Source organism: Hemiscyllium ocellatum, chromosome X (assembly GCF_020745735.1).
Source record: "Hemiscyllium ocellatum isolate sHemOce1 chromosome X, sHemOce1.pat.X.cur, whole genome shotgun sequence".
Taxonomy (NCBI): Eukaryota; Metazoa; Chordata; class Chondrichthyes; order Orectolobiformes; family Hemiscylliidae; genus Hemiscyllium; species Hemiscyllium ocellatum.
Window position 1 is genome coordinate 21,620,872 of NC_083453.1, and position 21,597 is coordinate 21,642,468.

Genomic DNA, 21,597 nt, shown 5'->3' on the forward strand with positions numbered 1-21,597 from the left:
TGAAGCAGATAAAATCCTGAGGGGACTTGACTGGGTGGATGTGGAAAGGATCCTCTTGATGACCAAGGGGATGAAAGATTATTGGGGGATATGCAGGAATTTAGCGATGAGGTTAAAATCAGATCTGATAGCCTGTTCTGCCATTCTAAGGGCTGAGTGGCCTACTCTTATAGATATGAAGGATCTAGATCACAGATCAGAGAGACAATGTAAGGGCTAGGTTAGAGCAGAAATGGCTTGTACACCAGGTCGTGAACAAATCAGTGCTTTAGGACACAGGACTGTTTCAAATCAGAGAAATTCCCCTTTGTCCACCAGCTCCTCACCAAAACCCATCAAAATTAATGGCTGTCCCTAAAACCATCCGGCATCAAGTGGTGATCCTGGTAGAAAATAAAGACAAATAAAAACAGACATTGAGATGGCGCACAACTTAGAAAATGTTTATTTTGCCACATGAGAACACCAAAAAAATCTCTCTACATTTGAATATATGAGAAGCCATATTGAAAATAGCATGCGGTCACGTTTTACATGCTAAAGAGATTGTAAAAAGGAAAAGAAAAATACAAACTTCAAAATTCTACCAAGAGGTCTCCAATTCTCCATTATTGTACAGGGTTACAAAGTTTGAGCAGCTGTTGCAGACATAATCCATGGGAGAGGTTGATTAACCCCCAAAACTGCTCCCCCCCCCAAAACACTTCATGCTTGGTAAGTTCCACTCTTCATTTCTGTTGGAGCCAAATATTCTGAACTGGGTCAAGCACACTCATTTGTGAGGGAGGAGGTGGCAGCAAGAGTGAGTCCTTGCATCATGTACTCCCAAGTTCTAGAATTTCCCTGAAGTAATTGGAGGAAATGCGGCCTGAAGACTTGAGACGGCAACAGACCAAAAGTCAGATTCTCATCTTGGAGACAGTGATCTCCAGAAGGAAATCCGGCAGCCCCCTTCATTCTCACAAAGCTTTCAAGTCTCTACTGACAATCGCCGCCGCCCCCAACCCCCAACCGAGGTACCCATCAGCTCAAGGTAGGGGGAGAAAGGAGCACAGGAAGAAATAGTTCAAGTTATTTTCTGTTAAGATTGAACAGGCCATGTTTTGGAAGAGGTCCTACTGTGACACCAGGACATGCAAGATTGGGCATTTTGCAGTTAACCAGATGTTACATCTCAGCACAGGCAAATCTTCAAAAGAGCTTAGAGTGCTACATGCTGCAGCAACAACACAAGCAACTGACCCAAAAATACACAGTCCAGGAGTTTGCACAGTGGAGTCTGATTAATATACATGTGCACACACACAACACTATTGGAGGAATCTTACATATCCCTTTATGGTGCACTGTCTTCCACCAATGTAGTTAACAAATCTTCCCAGCGCTCACAGTACAAAGCCAGAGGGGAAATTCTTATCCTTACCCTGGATACTGGAGAAGTGAACGTGTGTGTAAATGCACTGAAGTTTTAAAGATTCAAGAAGGTTGCAAGCTGCACAGAGAGAGAAATTAAAAAAAAAGGATTCCAAGGACAGAAAGGAATCAGAATCAGGTTTAAAACATGCATTTTCACAAGCACTTGAATGAGGCACCGAACAACCCTTTTGCAACGGCGAGAATCTTTCCAAACTAAAAGACTCAAGTTTGCGCCTTGACAATATTTTTGGAAGAAATGAGAATCTTGATTGACATAAAAACCCAATAGGATGGTGAGGGCACAAGATGGTAGCTGGCACAGGCATGGGCCAATTTGAAATGCACAAGTATGTCACAATTACCTAGCTCCTTTAATAGGTGAATAAAAACCAGTCAAAATTTTGACCAAAAAAAAAGAGAGATTGCTTGAATTCCTTTGGCTGCTACCAAAAAGCTGAGGCAGAGGGACATTCTTGACCTCTACACACCTTAAATCAATGGCAATGTTTTAAAATCTTTCACACTTTGCACCTACAGTTCCCTCCATAAATGGAGGTGTGGTGTGTGCACACAAAAAGAACAGTCAGCACTGAAGCCACTCAAAAGGACAACGCAAGCAGCCGGTTGCCTCAATTCAAAGGCAGCATTTACCCACATGCTGTCAAATTCACCTACAACAAGGGAATAGGCCTCATCCAAAACCATGGCCTACACCAAATGACTACCCGACAGAAGTTGCTATTTTATATAAGAACGAGTGTGCCAAATCTTTGTCGTCCTCTGAAAGGAGGAATGAAGGTGCCTGAAAGAAACCAGCGATGAGCTGTATTTGAGCTGCATTTGGCAAGTCAATACATTTACATTTTAGTATTTATACATTTAAAAACAAAAATCAAAAGCAGGATAGAAAAAAAAAGGTACAGACATTTGTTTCCTTTTAAGGAAATAATTTTTCATTGCAATTAACATTCACAGTTGTGGCAAAAATACAGACAAAAATATATAATCAGACAAGAATTGGCCTTTAAAGATGGAGACTACATTACTTCATAGCCACTTCGGATGCCTTTCATCAGCACACAGGCAAAGATGATACCCAGGAGCTGGAGAAAAAAAGAACATTTTAAAAGACTACACAAGAGGTACTTTTATAAACAACAAAACAATGAACAGCTCATCATTCTCATTAGTAAGAGGGGGATCTCGGTACATACAAAATGGCCACCTCCTTTGCCTACTGCTGGGTATATTTTCCAATCTCTGTCATCTTGCAAGGGTACTCAATGTACTCGTACCAAATTTCTGCCCACACCATTTCAATATTGACATTAGCCCGAAACAATGCCATCAGGAAAGGAAAAAAAAACACTACTTCACTTTTGAAGTATTAGCTGTGAAAGCACGAAGATAGCAGATTTAAAAAAAAACTGAATTCTGTTCTGGGAATGGTTGCTTTGAGAGGCTATTTTCACTGGAGACCATTATAAAATTAACATTACTATTAGTGTGATTATGGAATGCAAACTTTACTGTCCACTCAAGAATAGGTATCTTGCTGGGAAGACAGCCGCCCAAGACCCTACACCGGCATTTACAATATCAACAACAGGAACAAGAGAAATGTACAGAGAACAATTTTCCGAGCATCTTATCCACACGAAATTCCCCAAGTTCTCTAAACAAATGGGACTTCCTCTTGTAAAAGTACCGACAATTCTCAAAATCCAAAAATGTCTGCACAACTATCACTTCTGTTTGGTCAGAGTTTGTTCTCCCATTCTTACATCTTAAAACTTTGAGCTCAACCACGGGTTAAGACTTTTACAAAATTTAAAAAACTCTCAACCCAAACAGAGGAAACTGACAAGTGAAATACCAGCAGGATTGGGCTGTGCAAAAATTTGGTGGTCACCACTACAGCTGGACAATGCTAATATACAGGTGCTGAAAATGTGTTGCTGGAAAAGCGCAGCAGGTCAGGCAGCATCCAAGGAACTACCATTCTTTGGATGCTGCCTGACCTGCTGCGCTTTTCCAGCAACACATTTTCAGCTCTGATCTCCAGCATCTGCAGACCTCACTTTCTCCTTGAAGATAACATACAGGTGCCACATGCTCATTTAATAATTTCACATCTTAGTAACTAGAAACATTTCTGGTGAGTCATTTACCCACCCCCCCCCCCCCCTTGGGAGTACGTGGGAATTGAACCTGGGGCTCCTGGCTCAGAGGTGGGGACACTACCACTGTGCCACCAGAGCCCCTCACTTCATAACTCTATTGACAAGTCTATGCCCTCCTGAACTGGAGGCAGAGTTCGAGCTCCAACTTAGTTGCCACTTGCCAGAAAAATTATGGCTGGGAAAACAGTATTGTTAAAAATAAACTACCCACTCCATGCATGTACATCAATGAAGTAATGGCTCCCAGACACCCAGGTCATTGATCAAGCCATCCTGTATGCCCTCTGGAAGTCAGCCAGTGGCAATTCACGCCAGGCCAGGAATTGGACACTCAACAGCCACTCAGGCCTTCAGATCACTAGGCTCCTGGAAATTATAACAAGCAGCCATCTGGCCTTTAGTTAGCAGTCTTAGATCAAATTTTATCATGCTTCTTGTTTGCCTCTCCAAGCCTCCATCTCCCTCTATATCCCTCTATTACAGACAGCTTTCTCGCATCTTTCCTCATGACTTTTGAGTTGATGACCCCTTAAGCTCTCCCAAAGGAGGTAGTCGCTCCAAGCTTGCTGGATCAAAATGCTTTGCACACAGTTTTAAAAAAACATTGCAAATTTGTTTCAGCTTAAGCCTCAATACCATTTTCTCTTTGCACATCACATTCCCAACCCAAGGGGAAACCAAAAGATACTCATCGCTTAAAAAAAACAGCCTAGCCTTAGGAACAACTCCAGCTAGCTTCAAAAGAAGATTGAATTCTAAAGAAGGATGGGTTTTTAATGATATCACAAAATGGATTACAGCACAAGAGCAAACAGGAAACCCCCTCTTCCGAAATAATTTACCTCATACTGGGAACAAGCAGTTTGCCTTATGAGGAAAGGCTGGACAGGCTAGGCCTCTATCCTCTGGAGTTTAAAAGAGTCAGAGGTGACTTCATTGAAACCTCCTGAGGGGACTTGACCAGGTGGATGTAGAAAAGATGTTTCCTCTTGTGGGAGGATCTAGAACTAGGGAGTCATTTTAAATGAAGGGTACTCCCAATTAAGACAGATGAGGAGACTTTTTTTCTGTCTGTGGGGTGTGGCTTTGGAATTCCCTTCCTCAAAAGGCAGTTGGGTGTAGAATCGTTCAATATTTTGAAAGCAAAAGGAAATGGGTTCTTGATGGCCAAAGGGTGATGAAAGATTATCGGGGGGATAGAGGGAATATTTGGGGATGCAAGATTGGAGGTTAGAATCAGATCAGTCATGATCTTATTGGATGGCAGAACAACTTTGAAGGGCTGAGTGACCTACTCGTTTGTACATTCATATGCACATCCATTTTTGTACCCTTTTGGAGGCTCTCACTTGGCTCGCTGGGAACATAATTATGTAGCAAAAAGAACCATACATGGGATAACGTATTTACCAGCTGCATTTCAACAAAGACAAAATAAGAGAGAGAGATCGCTGGCCTCACGCAAGTCAAAATGAAGCAGCTGACTGAAAATGGCTTATGTCACCTGTTAATTTTACTTCAAGCCCACAGCACACAGACTATAGAAGTAACTTTTTTTTTACCTGGAATAAGGCAATGCCAAGAGCCACACCTGCAACAATCACAATGTTGTTTTTGAGCCACATGTTAATGACGCTAACACAGCCCTGTGGAAAACAAGATGGTGGAAGGGGGGGGGGGGTGGGAAAGAGAAGAGAAGGAGGAAAAAAACCATGAAATAACAGCTTACTTAAAAGCTACAAAAAAAAAAAAGAGAGCAGGGAAATTACCAAGCTCACAGCAAGACTGCAGAACAAGTAACACCACAAGCTGAACCCGAATTGACTCACGGTACAAGAGCAATTTGGAAAAACGATTTCTTTCCCATCAAAACAAAATGCCCCGTTCAAAGAGTCCCAATAGTAGTACTGCCCACAGTAGGAGTTCAGCTCCAAATGTTGCACGGTCTCTCTCCAGACAGATATTAAAACTTAGGCCAGTGGAGAGTCACAGCAAGATGCTGTCTCAATCTGAAGGCTATCCCACCACCAGCTCACACCAGATCTGGCTGAGCCTGCAGTGACTGAACAGGAAGTTCTGGAGCACAAGCAGAGAGCAGGAAGCCCACCAAAAGGGTCTTCATCCTTCTCTACTTTGAGAACTCCAGGGTGTCGGTATTGCTGGCATCTCAAATGCCCGTGCCCCAGTATCTCCGATGTAGTGGAGTAGCTCAGTATCAGAGCTGCCCTCTGACGTGAGGGGTAGGGGGTGGGTGGGTGAGGAAGAGGAAGGGAAGAAGGTTTGTCTGCAAAAGGACAGCAGTTTCCCCTTTCTGAAGGGAAGGGCATGAGGTGAGACTAATATACTGGGGGGGGGGGGGGGGGGGGGGATTTGCAAGAGCTGCGCAGGAGGATTTAAAATTGTAAGTGGGACTGGGGCCCAGAGAGATAGTGAGGAAAGAGATCAGGCCGAGGCTGGTGCAGTTGAGAAAAAAGGCCAGTCAAAACAGACAGACAAATCAGTCAGGAACAAAGCAGAGAACGAGGTAGGAGCAATAGATTAAACTGTATTTATTTCCAATGCAAGAGGCCTAACAGGGGAGGCAAATTACCTCAGAACATGGTTAGTAATACAGGAAGGACCAGGATATCATAGCAATCAGAGACATGGTTAAAAGATGGACAGGACTGGCAGCTTAATGTTCCAGAGGACAGGTGCAATATATAAAAAAAGGGAGAGGGAGGAGGGGGAGTGACATTTTTGAGGGGGGATAACATTACAGCTGTACTTAGGGAGGATATTCCTGGAAGTACACACAGGGAAGTTATTTGGATGGAACTGAGAAATAAGAAAGGGAAGATCACTTTATTGGGATTGTATTATTAAACCCCCAATAGTCAACAAGAAATTGAGAAACAAATTTGTAAGGAAATCTCAGTTATCTGTAAGAATAATAGGGTGGTAATGGTAGGAGATTTTAACTTTCCAAACACAGACTGGGACTGCCAGAGTGTTAAGAGCTTGGATGGAGAGGAATTTGTTAAGTGTGTACAAGACAAATTTTCTGATTCAGTATGTGGATGTACCTACTAGAGAAGGTGCAAAACTTGACCTACTCTTGGGAAATAAGGCAGGGCAGGTGACTGAGGTGTCAGTGGGGGAGCACTTTGGGGCCAGTGACCATAATTCTATTCGTTTTAAAATAGTGATGGAAAAGGATACATTGGATCTACAAGTTAAATTTCTAAATTGGAGGAAATTTTGATGGTATTAGGCAAGAACTTTCAAAAAGCTGATTGGGGGCAGATAATCACAGGTGAAGGGACAACTGAAAGTGGGAAACTTTCAAAAAATAAAAATGAGGTAACGAGTTCAGAGACAGTATGTTCCTGTTAGAATGAAGGGCAATGCTGGTTAGTGTTGGGAATGCTAGATGATGAGAGAAATGGAGGTTCTGGTCAAGAAAAAGGAGGCAGAAGTAGACACAGCAAGGATCAAGTGAATCTGTAGAGGGGTATAAAGGCAATAAGAGTATATTTAAGTGCGAAATCAGGATTGCAAAAAAAAGGGACAGGAGATTGCTTCAACAAAGAGGATTAAGGAGAATCCATAGGTTCCAGATCCACTTCAATGCCCGAGTATTCAGTCTGATCGGTCACCCAATTGGTTTCTTATTGTGACCAAACCTGAAGGGGGATCTTTGGCATTTTACAGCATGCATGTAGACGCGCACATGCAAAAAAAGTGACTACGTGGAAGTAAGGCATGTTCTGAGGAGGATCCTCTTGCTGCCATCAACTGTCAAGCTGCCCCATGGCAGTGATGGCAACAAACAAAGAGATCAAGTTAGCCAGGTTTGTCCCAAAAAAGTGTGCCGAGCTGTGGCCAATCTCTGTCGAATACGAAATTCAGAGCTGGGGCACTCGCATCCTCCCTCAATATGCCTCCCACTCCCAGCAGGCACTGACTTGAAAGATTAAGAGTCACAAACGGGTACTCACCGCTTCGTAAACCTTGTTCGGAGTAGGAGTTTTCCCACAGTTTTGAGTCTCATTTTTACAACAGGAATCTGGGACGGTGTTGTTCAATATTGTAAGCCAATCTCTGTAGGAGGTACTGCCACAACAATGAAACTGAAAAAAGAACAAAGATTTCAAGTGAGGAGCTGGGCATTGGGCTACAGAGGTGTGACCATGGATGGGTACACATTCAAATGCGCCAATTTGGGGCAAGCAGAGTTTCTGGAGGGCTGCCAAGTGGTCAGTGCAATTTGAAGTAATGTCCCTGAGCTCACTACATCTCATTGCAAAGTCCCGGTCCAGTGATAAAGAGCAGGTTTGATTTCCCTTGCAGTCCCATTCAAAAATGAGTGAACTCCTACTTTCAGGCATCGCAAGAGGTGCCGTTTCTGCAGGAAACCGGCAAAGAAAGGGACTGGTGAAAAGCAAACTTCGTGAAACATGGAGAAAATGAGATAGCAGTTGCACTGGAGTCCCAGTATGGAATATCCCCACTGGATTTGCTCACTCACAATTGCTTCTTTGCTCAATTCTAAGAACAGTGCAAGAAAATGTGGGCGACACGGTGGCACAGTGGTTAGCACTGCTGCCTCACAGCGCCAGGGACCTGGGTTCAATTCCCGCCTCAGGCGACTGACTGTGTGGAGTTTGCACGTTCTCCCCGTGTCTGCGTGGGTTTCCACCGGGTTCTCCGGTTTCCTCCCACAGTCCAAAGATGTGCGGGTCAGGTGAATTGGCCATGCTAAATTCCCCGTAGCCTTAGGCAAGGGGTATATGTAGGGGTATGGGTGGGTTGCGCTTCGGTGGGTCGGTGTGGACTTGTTGGGCCGAAGGGCCTGTTTCCACACTGTAAGTAATCTAATCTAATCTAAAAATCTCTGGAACACACACACAAAAAAAAAGATAAGGTGGCTGGTTTGGGGGTGGGGAGAACATGAAGAAATCTGCCCAAAGAGTATATTCATGGTACCTTTCATTTCCCCAGCCCCCCCAAAAACAAAAAGCTTCACTATTGGCTCCTCCATTTTTAAATGAAATTTAAACTCAAAAAGGATCAAGAGTTTCAAGCTCACCTGCTTCTGCAACTCGTCAATGTTAACAGCGTTTCCCGTTTTGTTGTAATTTGCCATAGTATCGTTAAACGATTTCTCAAAGACCTCACGGATCTGTTGAAGGAAAATAAAGTTGCTAATAAAATCAAAAGCCTTAAAAATTACAAAAGAGGCACACACACACACAACTTCAAAATGTGAAAAAAAGCCACACCAGCCAACCACTGCAACAAATTACAAAACTCAGCCGAAAATCTTTCACAAGGCAGTTTGTGTTCACAACATTCCAAAGTAGAAGCTACTTTGACTAGGAGGTTACACAGACCAATCAAAACCCATGACTGTTTAGATTCTCTTAACTTGCATTATCCAGTTGGAGGTAGGGAGGCAAGTTTGAACGAAAACTCACTCAAGTAGGAACACGTACAGTTCCAACCCAGAGTCTTGATCTATGTAGGTAGGGCAAGGAGGAAGTTCCCAAATCCATTCCATCTGAAATGGGGATTGAACACTCTACTATTTGATCTAGATTGCCCATCTAGCTAACTGAACTTCACCGCACACAAAAAAAAAGGAGTCCAAGTTACTGTGACAACACATTTATCTGCACGTTGTATTCCAGAACTATGGATGGTGACAAGAAAAAGGCACCGGTTTTTTTTTAAAAATCAATTACATAGCTAAATAAGAATTTCTCTCACTGTTACTGCCTGTCATAGCAGTGTGTCAGAAGGATTTACAACTGAATTGGCCATCACATCCTGGAAAGAGATTGGAACTCTTAAGGTTTAGACTCCCTGACAGGGATGCTACCCAATACTGCAAGTGGTAACAAGGAGTAGAAAAATGGAAAAGGTCAATTATATCAGCTCCCCTTTGTTTTCAATCTCACCACCTTCTCCACCCCCAAAACTACAAATAAACAAACAATTAATAAGTTTAGCATTAACTTTTTAGCTTAAGTGGGCTTGTTAGTGTCCAGATCGAACATTGCGGTCTTCGTCAAAAAAGGAGGCAACGAGATGGAATTCAAGCTAACTGGACACAGTAATACATAAACATGCATTTCTCATGCAGTCAGAGTTTTAATAATAAAAAAAGCAATTGTGAAACCAGACAATAGAAGAATGGCCCTCTGAGGAAAGGCTGATCAGTCTCGGTCATTCCATCAAAACCTTGAGCTGGCCAATGCACCCTCGTGACAATTTGGCAATGTCTGATTAAGTCGTGCTCAATTACTACAAAAAAGTCAATAAAAAAGTCTTTGGAGCAGAATCATCTTGGGGAAACACTTACAAAACTCGAAGAAAATCCATTCACCCGCACAGAGCATCAGGGGAGATGGACGGCACACAGTCTGGCTTCGCACTCAAAGAGAACAGCTCCACTTCCAAACGAACCATCCATGCACTTTGGAAGGGATGGGCCAACGCTTTACTCACCTGATCCTTGAAGATGTAACCAGCAATGGCAGCAGCAATTTCTACAATGAAAATCAGGATCAGCAGAACTGCAAACTAAACAGAAAAAGAGAGGGAACTAGTTTCACCAGCAAAACACTTTTGAAATTGGCTCCTTAAATCAAATGCTAAATTTCTAAAAATTGTGGGGAGACAAAGGATTGCCATTACATTAGATAGACTGCACAGAAGGAACATTGCAGACAGAGACAGCGAAGTCAGTTGTGATTCACTATTGGTCTGTACCCTCTTCCTCACCTCCAACCCAACTAATAATTACACCAACAAGAAAAATTCTTTTACCACACCCAAGAAACAACACTTTTCATTCTGGAAAGTTGGTCAAAAACACAATTGGCTCAAAAATGAAAATTGAAAGCCTCTTCAAATCCTGGATGGCAGAGGGCCAGAAGGATAGCACTTCCAGACAATTAAAGCTGGTCACACCAAGTTACTGCTCACCACTGGACAGTCTCCTGACTCGTCACTAGCCTTCGCATTTCATGCCTGCTCTTCTCAACCATCCTTCCTCATTCTTCTCAGTTTGGGTTGGGGGTGCGGCAGGCAGGGGGTTGGAATATTGGGTTTAAAAATGATACCATATTGCAAGTCATAATGAGGCCACCATTTAGGACCTCACATCAGTACAGGTCTTGCAACAAGGAAAAGAAGAAAGCCCTACACGTTCACATATCAGGCTTGGGTTGAAGTGTTGCTAGTTTCTCATGTTTGAGATGGCCATTGCCCGAGTCAAGAGAAAATCTAACCACCGTGCCTGGACATTCATGGTCATTACCCATTGCCAAATCCTACCACGATTGACCAGAAACTCAACAGGACTTGCCACATAAACAGTGGCCAACAAGAGCAGGTCAGAGGCTAGAAATACCATAGGGAGTGACTTACCTCCTGACTCCCTAAAGCCTGCCCATCATTGACAAGGCACAAGTCAGGAGTGTGATGGAATACTCCCCACTTGCCTGACACCACATCCACAGTGGCTGCAACGTGCCCCATTCACAAGATAAAACTACAGCAGCTAGCCAAATTTCCTCAGACAGCACCTGCCAAACCTGGTGACATCTACACTCTCGAAGGGCAAGGGCAGCAGATAGACGGGAACACCACTGCCTGAAAAAGGACCCCTCCAAGCCACTCACCATCCAGACTTCAAAGCTGGTTGCAGTTTCAGGACTTTTAACCTTGTGAAAGTGAAGGAACCCCTTCCCCGACAGCACAGAGTTCGGTCTGCAGCAAACAGGCTAGAGCAGTTCAAAGCAACAACTTGCCACACCTCCCCAAAAAATTAAATGGGTAATACATTCTGGCCTTGTTAGTGACATTTGCAGTCCATATGCAAATATTTAAAAACAAAAACACACTAACCAGAACTTAATAAAATCCTCTTCCACTCAGACTAACATTGCAAAATGCTCAATCAGATATCAGGACAGTAACAGGCCTATAATGGTTATCAGGATAAATTGCTCACATGTACAAGAATGCATTCCTTCCACTAAGGCTCCTCTTAAGAGCTAGATACAAACCCAAAGAGAAGTGGAGAATACAGGGGTCCTGAAGAAGGGTTAGACCAAAAATGTTGACCTCTCCACCTCCTGATGCTGCCTGCCTTGCTGTGTTTCCCACCAGCCTCCTGCCTGTCCCTCCTGATGCTGCCTGGCTTGCTGTGTTTCCCCAGCCTCCTGCCTGTACCTCCTGATGCTGCCTGGCTTACTGTGTTCCCCCAGCCTCCTGCCTGTCCCTCCTGATGCTGCCTGCCTTGCTGTGTTCCCCCAGCCTCCTGCCTGTCCCTCCTGATGCTGCCTGCTTTGCTGTGTTCCCCCAGCCTCCTGCCTGTCCCTCCTGATGCTGCCTGCCTTGCTGTGTTCTCCAGCCTCCTGCTTGACTACTTTGGATTCCAGCATCTGCAGTTTTTTTTTGTCTTTAACCTGCATGGGGTGGCACTGCCAACGTGGAAGCTCACAAACCAGTCTTTCCAAATGCTGGCAGAGAAATGCAGAAACTTCCAAGTGAATTTAATTTAGATAAATGCAACATGTTCCATTTTGGTAGGACAAATCAGGGCAGGGCTTATACACTTAATGGTAACGTCTTGGGGAGTGTTGCTGAACAAAGAGACCTTGGAGTGCAGGTTCATAGCTCCTTGAAAGTGGAGTCGCAGGTAGATAGGATAGTGAAGGCAGCATTTGGTATGCTTTCCTTTATTGGTCAGAGCATTGAGTACAGGAGTTGGGAGGTCATGTTGCAGCTGTACAGGACATTGGTTAGGCCACTTTTGGAATACTGCATACAATTCTAGTCTCCTTCCTATGGGAAAGAGGTTGTGAAACTTGAAAGGGTTCAGAAAAGATTTAAGGATATTGCCAGGGCTGGAGGATTTGAGCTACAGGGAGAGGTTGAACAGGCTGGGGCTGTTTTCCCTGGAGTGGAGGCAGAGGGTGGCAGTAGGGTAAACGGACAAGGTAGTTTGGGGGGGGGGGGGGCATTGGAACATTAGATGGCATAGACTTATAGCGAGGGGGAAAAGATTTTAGAAAGTGGACCTAAGGGGCAACTTTTTCAAGCCAAAAAAAAGGTATGGACTGAGCTGCCAGGGGAAGTGGAGGAGGCTGATTCAATGACAACATTTAAAAACCATCTGGATGGGTATATGAATAGGAAGGGCTGAGAGAGAGATGGGCCAAATGGGACTAGATTTATTTAGGATATCCGTTTGGCATGGACGGAGTTGAACCCAAGGCTCTGTGCTGTACAACTCTAATGACTACAATCCAATTAACCAGTGTTTAGCAGTTACTGCAAATCCCATACGTTAAAAACATCAAATACGTGAGAAACAGAAAGCTGCAAACGTACTAATCTGCACCATATTGTGGTTTTTGGATCGTTAGGACCAAAAATAAAAAAGTGACGCAAAAAACAAACTGCTAGAAAAGCTCAGCAGGTCTGGTAGCATCCGTGAAAAGAAATCGGTGTTGAGTGAGCAGTCCTCAGAAGGGATGTTCTTGATGAGAAAGCACTCCAGGGTTGGCGAATAGCCGACTACATTCGGAATTTCAGTTGACGGGGACGGTTCAAGCAGTGAAGAACCACTTACCGTAGTCACCATGCAGTAGTTCTCCTTCCAGGCACCACAGCAGCCGAAGAAGGCAACAAAGTTGATGACCACCCCAACGATGATGATGACGATAGGAGCTCCAGAAGCAGTGACACTGGTGATGTGCAGAGTGCCATTCAGTTTGGTCTGCACCAGAATACCAATCACAATAAGTGCAATGCCAGAGACCTGGAACAAGGGAGAGAAAAACCAAGAGGAACAATTAATACCTGGGTGGAGGAACACACAAAAAAAAGGATTGTAACACATCTGAACTCCTGCTCCTTCAAGAATTCACAGCAACCAAAATGCTTCTCATCTCTCTTGCAGCAGTGTGCAGACTGAAGGATAACTACCATGTCATGCAATACATAAAAAGGAAGTCATTTTCACCTTCCTTCTCTCCCCAGCCCCAAAACCAGGCAGCAATTTGACTTAGACTTGACTCATGGTCCCCACTTCTGCCACCCTTAGGAACAGAAAGATACCAGTCACTGCCAGTCTTTCTCACCCACGTCTCGCTGACCAAGCCTTTAAACTGGTGGCAGCGCTTAGTCCTTGAAGAGTTTAACGCAGAGGCGAACAGGTTCATCTTTGGGCCACCACTGCATGTCAGGCAGCATCCAAGGAGCAGGAGGGTTCACACTCCGGTATAAGCCCTTCATCCAGAAGGTGGAGGGGGAAGGGAGCCAGAAAACAGCCCCCACTTCAAGCAACAACCAAAAAACAACAAAAACCCCACCAGAATCTTTGAAATCAAGAGCTCAAAACAGTAGAAAGAGCAAGGAAATTCCCCCACTGCCAGTAACTCAAGTAGGCAAAAAATAAAGCCACACACACACAAAAAAAAGGCAGGACTTTCCGATTCTCTCTCTCTCTCTCTCTCTCAGAAAGAGATGAATTACAAAATATCGCTTCACACATGAGTCTGAGTCACTGCTACGTGTCTATTGCACCATGAATTGGCACAGGCAGTAAATGTGAGCTTTAAGACAGATCATTGTCTGAAAGGTGGTAGATTGGGAAAGGGGAGAGGTGCAATGAGACCTGGGTGTCCTTAGGCAATCTCTGAAAGCAAGCATTCAGATACCATTTACAATCACTGCCTGCTGTATGTTGGCCTTCAATAGTGGGAGGATTCAAGAACAGGAGCAGGGACGTCCTGTGGAATTATACTGGGTCTTGGTCAGACTCCACCTGGGAGTATGAGGAGCATTTTTGGTCTCCTTCCCTGGGAAGGTGTCATTCTGGATATGGAGAGAGTGCAGCGAATGCTTAATCAGACCGAGTCCTGGGTTAAAATTATCTTATCAAGGGTTCGATCCAAGGGTCTGGGGACAAAGCAGGAACAGGGGACTGAATTGGATGATCAGCCATCATATTGAATGGTGAAGCAACTTAAAAAAGGGCCGAATGGCCTACTCCTACATTCTAAACATACCTCTCGATTCTTTGGTTGTTTTACAAAGAGGAGGAGGAGAAAGGATAGCAACCGAACCAGGTCTAACTCCATCAGCTCCTCATGCCTGCACACACAGCAGGCATTACTAGCTGACGGGAGATCAGGCATTATGCGTTGCTGCTCTCTCCACCTCCCAACCTCAAATCTACAAGTCCAACTACTGCTCTGGTTTGAATTGGCCAAGAACAGGCAAAACAACCAGAGAGCTGCCAACAACACACCGACTGATTGGAGACTCTTTTGCTCAATGTGGCCCTAACTGCTGATAGTTCCTGGAGGAAGTACAACTCAGTCCAAATGAGAACATATGCCAATGGAATTTCTTTAAAATTGGAAGAGGTAAAAAGCAGCTTGGGCAGTGAGCAGAACATGCCACTGGCTTTCAATGTAAGGTATCAGAGGTATCCTAGTGGAATCAACTCCTCAGAGTTGTTACAGTGCAGAATGATGCCACCCAGCCCATCATGCAGTCACCTAGTGCCAACCTCCTGCCTTTTCCCCATATCCCTGCACTCAATTACAATCCAATTCACCAAAGCTCCTCTTGAATGCCTCCATCCCATTTCCAGACAGTGCAGTGCATTCTAGACCTGAACTACTTGATACTCTGCACATAAAAACACTAATGGGTGGCTCAGTGGTTAGCACTGCCACCTCATAGCGTCAGGGACCTGGGTTCGTTTCTGCTCTCTGGCAACTGTCTGTGTGAAGTTTGCACATTCTCAGAGTGGGTTTCCTCTGGGGGCCCCAGTTTCCTCCTAGAGTCCAAAGATATGCAGGTTAGGCGGATTGACCATGGGAAATGTGGCGTAACAGGGACAGAGTAAGGGAATGGGCCTGGGTGGGATGCTCTTCAGAGGGTCACAGTGTGGACCTGATGGGCCAAATGGCCTACTTCCACACTATGAGTAAAAAGAGAGCTCTTCTCATATCACCTTTACTTCATTACCACCCACTCTTCTCCACCCCCCACCTCTGAAGTTAGAGCTGACTCAATCTTGGCTGATATGCTCTTCATCCCCATTTTCCTACCTTCTCTCCACATCCCTTTAACCCACAGACGTTTAATCCCTCAAAGTTTACTCACTGTCCCAGCATCCACCACACTTTGGGGTAGCGAATTCCACAGAATCACAACCCCTTGCGAGTAGTAGTTTCTCCTCAACTGTCCTAAATTTGCTATCCCTAAGACTAATAACCTCTCATCCTAGAACACCCCACAAGAGGAAGCATCTACTGCACATCCATTTTATCCATAATCAGCTTGAATCCCTCCATTTGATCTCCCCTCATTCTGTTAAATTTCAGAGAGTATAGGCCTAAACTGTTCAATTTGACAACCCCCCCCCCCCCCCCGCCAATCATTGGGTTTGGGTGGGACTGGAAACGAGACAAAAGGAGAATTGAAGAAAGGTCCTTCTGCCTCATTTACTGCATAGGCCTTGGATCCGGTTTCTGTATTTGCAGACTGCAATGGAACAGTTACAAAAGGCAGGGGGAAAAAGGGAAAACATTCTACAGCATCTAACAGCTGTGCTTGGGATCCAATGGGAACACAGCATCTCATCTCTGGCGTCTGATAGAAAGAACATGTTCCTGTCAGCACAGGAGACAGCCATTTGGCCAGTGAGAGAGCAGCCTTTTGACAGTTTAGGATATTTAACCGTGACGTGTGCATTCACTCAGCAAGGAGGCACGACATCTAAAGAAACTGACTCCATAGACATTGCTACTCATGCACAGAATGAAAAATAGCTGAGAGACCACACTTGCAGCACAGTGGTAGTAGCACCGACTCTGTGCCAGGAGCCCCAGATCCACATACCATACCTCTGCACAGACTGAAGCAGCATTTTGTTAGCAAACCACATGAACGAGACAGGGTTGGGAGAAAAAGGATTAAAATGCACAACGCTTCAGATCAGAGCATGTGCACGCAGAAAGCTACGTACAAAATTCTTTAATGTGCAGGCACCGGTGTTGGACTGAAGTGGATAAAATCAGAGTTCACACGACACCTGGTTATTAGTCCAACAGGTTTATTTGAAATCGCTTTTGGAGCGCTGCTCCTTCATCAGATTCACCTGACAAGGGAAGTTTCGACAAGAGCCCCGAGCACAATGGAAGTGTGTCAATGCTGTGAACAGAACTAAAGACGCAAAGACAGGAGGTGACTTCATTTAAAAACAGGGACAGGAAGGCAGTTTTCTTAAAAAGGGGGGGGGGGAAAAAAAAAATCACTGTATTCCTTTTCAGACCGCCACACTGGGGGGGGGGGGAGATGAGAGTCCTCCCCAGAGTGCAGCAGAGCTCTCATCCGAGAGAAAGACTTGAGAATGTCACAGCAGAGGAGGCTGTTCAGCCCACTGGGCCCATACCAGGTCACAAGTCACCTCCCAGTCTAGTCACTTAACTCAGACTTTGATATTTGGAGTGTGTAGCTTAAAAGGGTTCTTTCCTGCATGGCCCTTTTAGGGCAGGGACATGTAGATCCCAATAAACCAGGGGAAACTTTCCCCCACTAAAACGAAAACTCACCAAAACAAAAAAAGGTAAATATTTAGGCACTGGGTCCCTCAGAGGAAAGATATTGCATGCAATTCTGGTCACCCTGCTTTTGGCAGGATGTTGATACTTCAAAGGGTTCAGAAAAGATTTGCAAAGGACGTTGCCAGGGTTGGAGGATTTGAGCTACAGGGAGAAGCTGAACAGGCTGGGGCTGTTTTCCCTGGGGTGTCAGAGGCTGAGGGGTGGCCTTATAGAGGTTTACAAAATCATGAGGGGCGTGGATAGGGTAAACAGACAAGGTATTTTCCAGCGAGATGGGAGGGTGGGGTTGGTGGTGTCCAGAACTAGAGGACATCGGTTGTATGTGAGAGGGGAAAGATTTAAAAGGGACCCAAGGGGCAACTTTTTCACACAGAGGGTGGTGTGTGTACGGAATGAGCTGCCAGAGGAAGTGGTGGAGGCTGGTATAATTACAGCATTTAATAGGCATCTGGATGGGTATTGAATAGGAAGGGTTTAAGAGGGATATGGGCTGGGTGCTGGCAGGTGGCACTAGTTTGGGTTGGGATATCTGGTCAGCCTGGACGGGTTGGACTAAAGAGTGTTTCTGTGCTGTACAACTGACTAATAGACAACTAGAGTTCTCTCAATACTATGGGGCAAAATATTCTTCTTCCTGCAAAACGTGAGCCAATGAAGATCAACATTGAAATTATATTCTGGTAAAGATCTATGGAGGGTTAACAGTTTAATGACTCTCCTATATCAGTGCCCTTCCCCCATGTCCTTAAGTATGTCTCGCTCCCATTGGTCTAATATCTTGCAGTATTTCAGAAAGTGTGGAAGTGCCAGTGAATGGGCAACCACACAGTGTTACAGGTGGAAGAGAGAGAGCGCATACTTATCTGGTGGAGAGTAAATAATTCATTACAAGAAAGCAAAAAAAAAAGCAACACATCAAGTCTCAGTCATTCCTCCCCCCCCCCCCACATGACACTTTCAGGAGGGGAAGGATCAAAATCAAATGAAGGCAAAACCGAAATGGTGGGTATGAGGTAATCCTGCTGGCAGCTTACTAAATCCTCATGGGCAGAGTGAAAGGAGGTTCGAAAGAGGTTAAATAGCAAGGTCGGAATTTTAAGAGAGCCTGAAAATCAGCTGCTCCTCTCCAGTCCGAACACAGCCACATGAATTGCTGGAATGTTCCTACTGTGATATTTGCAAGAAGGATACTTTCACCAATCCTGTTGTTATGTGGAAGCAAAGGACAATTTGGTGGACACAGAACAACTGATGAATCTCAAAAATGGCTAACGATATGGTTGATTGCATGGTCGACTTAGTAGCAATATCTAATGTGACTTAGCAATTAAGTCTACGAGACATGACTCGCCTGTCCCCTTCAAGTCAAAGCTAATTCTCCCAAATTCCCCCACCCATTGACCAGATTAGTGGCGCTTAACCCTGGTCTTAAAATAGGCAACATTGCATGGTTAAATTAATCTTAAAAAGAATCAGTAAAATCTTCTGAATCAGACAGACAATCTGAAGGCATTACTAACACACCAGTCCCAACAGTTACTTGGGTTTCTGATGACCAGAACAAAGCCCACACTCATCCCAGTTCAATGATTCAACACCACATGGCAGTGCCTGGCAGTTCCAACAAACAGGCTTGGAGTACAATGTTTTTGAATGGATTCATGGGAGAGGCTTTTATTCAAATTAGATTGGGAGGGTTTAACTAAATTAACACTCGGGGAAAAAAAAAGGAACAGACAGAAGAATTTCAGTTGTTTCTCGGGAGTTTACAAGAAAGGTCATGCATTACAAGTCACTATTGAAGTAAGGTCAATGACAACATTTGAAGAGATGTAGGATAATGAGCCATCAGCAGAATGATGGATGAGCTCAGTGTCATATGATTACAGAGAGAGACACAAAATAAATTCTCTAGCAAGGGAAAGATTTGTTGAGCCTGAGAAGAGCATTCATTCCTATTCCCAAACAAAGAATGCACAGTACAGACAGTGTAATGCCAATCCATACTTGTGCACTTCAGCAATGCAAGAATCAATAGGTAATCAACTGATGGAGACTGGAGAAAAACCCTTAAGGAGCACAGTCAACAGGTCTCATCTCAGTATTCATCTGCCTTGCTTCCACAGGCTTTAACCAACCCCCCCAAACAAACCCACTTCACAAATTAAACGGGCAAACATCATTTTTATATTTGTATCCATTTGGATACAGAACTGGCTCAAAAGGTAGAAGACAGAGGGTGGTGGTGGAGGGTTGTTTTTCAGACTGGAGGCCTGTGACCAGTGGTGTGCCACAAGGATCGGTGCTGGGTCCACATCTCCACCATTTATATAAATGATTTGGATGCGAGCAAAGGAGGTAAAGTTAGTAAGTTTGCAGATGACACCAAAAATTGGAGGTGTAGTGGACAGCGAAGGTTACCTCAGATTACAATAGGATCTTGACCAGATGGGCCAATGGGCTGAGAAGTGGCAGATGGAGTTTAATTCAGATAAATGCGAGGGGCTGCATTTTGGGAAAGCAAATCTTAGCGGGACTTATACACTTAAGGGTAAGGTCCTAGGGAATGTTGCTGAACAAAGAGACCTTGGAGTGCAGGTTCACAGCTCCTTGAAAGTGGAGTCGCAGGTAGATAGGATCATGAAGGCAGCGTTTGGTATGCTTTCCTTTATTGGTCAGAGTATTGAGTACAGGAGTTGGGAGGTCATGTTGCAGCTGTACAGGACATTGGTTAGGTCACTGTTGGAATATTGCGTGCTATTCTGGCCTCCTTCCTATCGGAAAGCTGTTGTGAAACTTGAAAGGGTTCAAAAAAGATTAACAAGGATGTTGCCAAGGTTGGAGGATTTGAGCTACAGGGAGAGGTTGAACAGGCTGGGGCTGTTTTCCCTGGAGCATTGGAGGCTGAGGGGTGACCTTATAGAGGTTTATAAAATCACAAGTGGCAAGGATAGGATAAATAGACTTTTCCCTGGGGTGGGAAGAGTTCAGAACAAGAGGGGATAGGTTTAGGGTGAGGGGGGAAAATATAAAAGAGACTTAAGGGGCAACTTCTTCACACAGAGGGTGGTGTGTGTATGGAATGAGCTGCCAGAGGATGTGGTGGAGGTTAAATTACAACATTTAAGAGGCATCTGGATGGGTATATGAATAGGAAGGGTTTGGAGGGATATGGGCCAGGTGCTGACAAATGGGACTAGATTGGGCGGAGATATCTGATTGGCATGGACGAGTTGGACCAAAGGGTCTGTTTCTGTGCTGTACATCTCTATGACTCTATCAGCCTTCTGCCTTAATGGGAGCAAATTTGAGCTCTCTTAATACGGTGGGAGAAACTGTTAGTCCGCCTGCTAAGTCGTCCCAATGAAGTGGCATGGTGGCTAGCTCTGCTGCCTTCCAGCAGTAGGGACCTGGGTGGGATTCCATCCTTGACTGACCGTGTGGAGTTTGCACAGTCTCCCTGTGTCTGCACAGGTTTCCTCCCGCAGTCCAAAAGACATGCATGTTAGGGTGGATTGGCCGTGCTCAATTGCCCATAGTGTGTTAGCCATGGTAAATTCAGGGTTATAGGAATAAGGTAGGGGTTGCGTCTGGGTGGGATGCTCTTCGGAGGGTCAGTGGGTCAAATGGCCTGCTTCCATACTGTGGGGACTCTATGAAGAATGGTTTGGGGGAAGGGACTGAGTTCCAGATTTAATAATAGCCAAAAAGAATAGACCAGACCAACATAGAAATTATATTCTGATGAAGATTTATGTTAACAGTTTAATGACTCTAAATTGGTGCCCTTCCCCCAGGTCCTTGTTACATCTATCTCCCATTGGCCTCCTAACATCCTACAGTATCTCACAAAGTGGAAACGCCACTGAATGGGCAGCTACAAGTGGAAATGAGAGAGTATACTTACCTGACAAGATTAAATAATTCATTACAAGAAAGCAAAAAGCACATCAAAGTCTCATTAATTCCTCCCCCACCCCAGCCCCAAACGATGCTTGGGGTTGGTCTGGTTTTGAATGTCTGTTAAAACTCAGGCTGGAGGCACAACATTGGAAACAGCATGTGCTTTTTCCCAAAGAAAGTAACTCTGACCTTGACAAGACATATGGCTGGTAATAGGTACACAGCTTTTAAACTGGTAATCACCAGCAGCATGCAGGATTGAAGTTAATCACCATGCCCCCATTTCATGGCTTGTAGGGCAGTCTAAGATGGGGATAGGATTGGTTTCTGATTCACATTTCTGCATTGGGAAGACCAATGCTGCCCTTGGGATTCAGTGATATGCTAAGAGGCCATTCAGCCCCCGCCTGCCAGTCTGTCCCATTTCCCCCAAATCTCTATTGATTGCAGCGAGA

General features: G+C 44.6%; 1 protein-coding gene across 1 annotated transcript in view; it reads right to left on the reverse strand.

The window, feature by feature from the left end:
• Window positions 1-427: 427 nt before the first annotated feature.
• cd63 (CD63 molecule) overlaps window positions 428-21,597 on the reverse strand; it is a 49,049-nt gene continuing 27,879 nt past the window's right edge. Inside the window, exons 3-8 of the mRNA XM_060821025.1 lie at window positions 13,228-13,416; window positions 10,092-10,166; window positions 8,671-8,763; window positions 7,580-7,711; window positions 5,162-5,245; window positions 428-2,519 (exon numbers count right to left, since the gene is read on the reverse strand). Coding sequence (XP_060677008.1) covers window positions 2,454-2,519; window positions 5,162-5,245; window positions 7,580-7,711; window positions 8,671-8,763; window positions 10,092-10,166; window positions 13,228-13,416 — 639 coding nt within the window. The 3' untranslated portion in view covers window positions 428-2,453. The remainder of the gene's footprint in view (window positions 2,520-5,161; window positions 5,246-7,579; window positions 7,712-8,670; window positions 8,764-10,091; window positions 10,167-13,227; window positions 13,417-21,597) is intronic.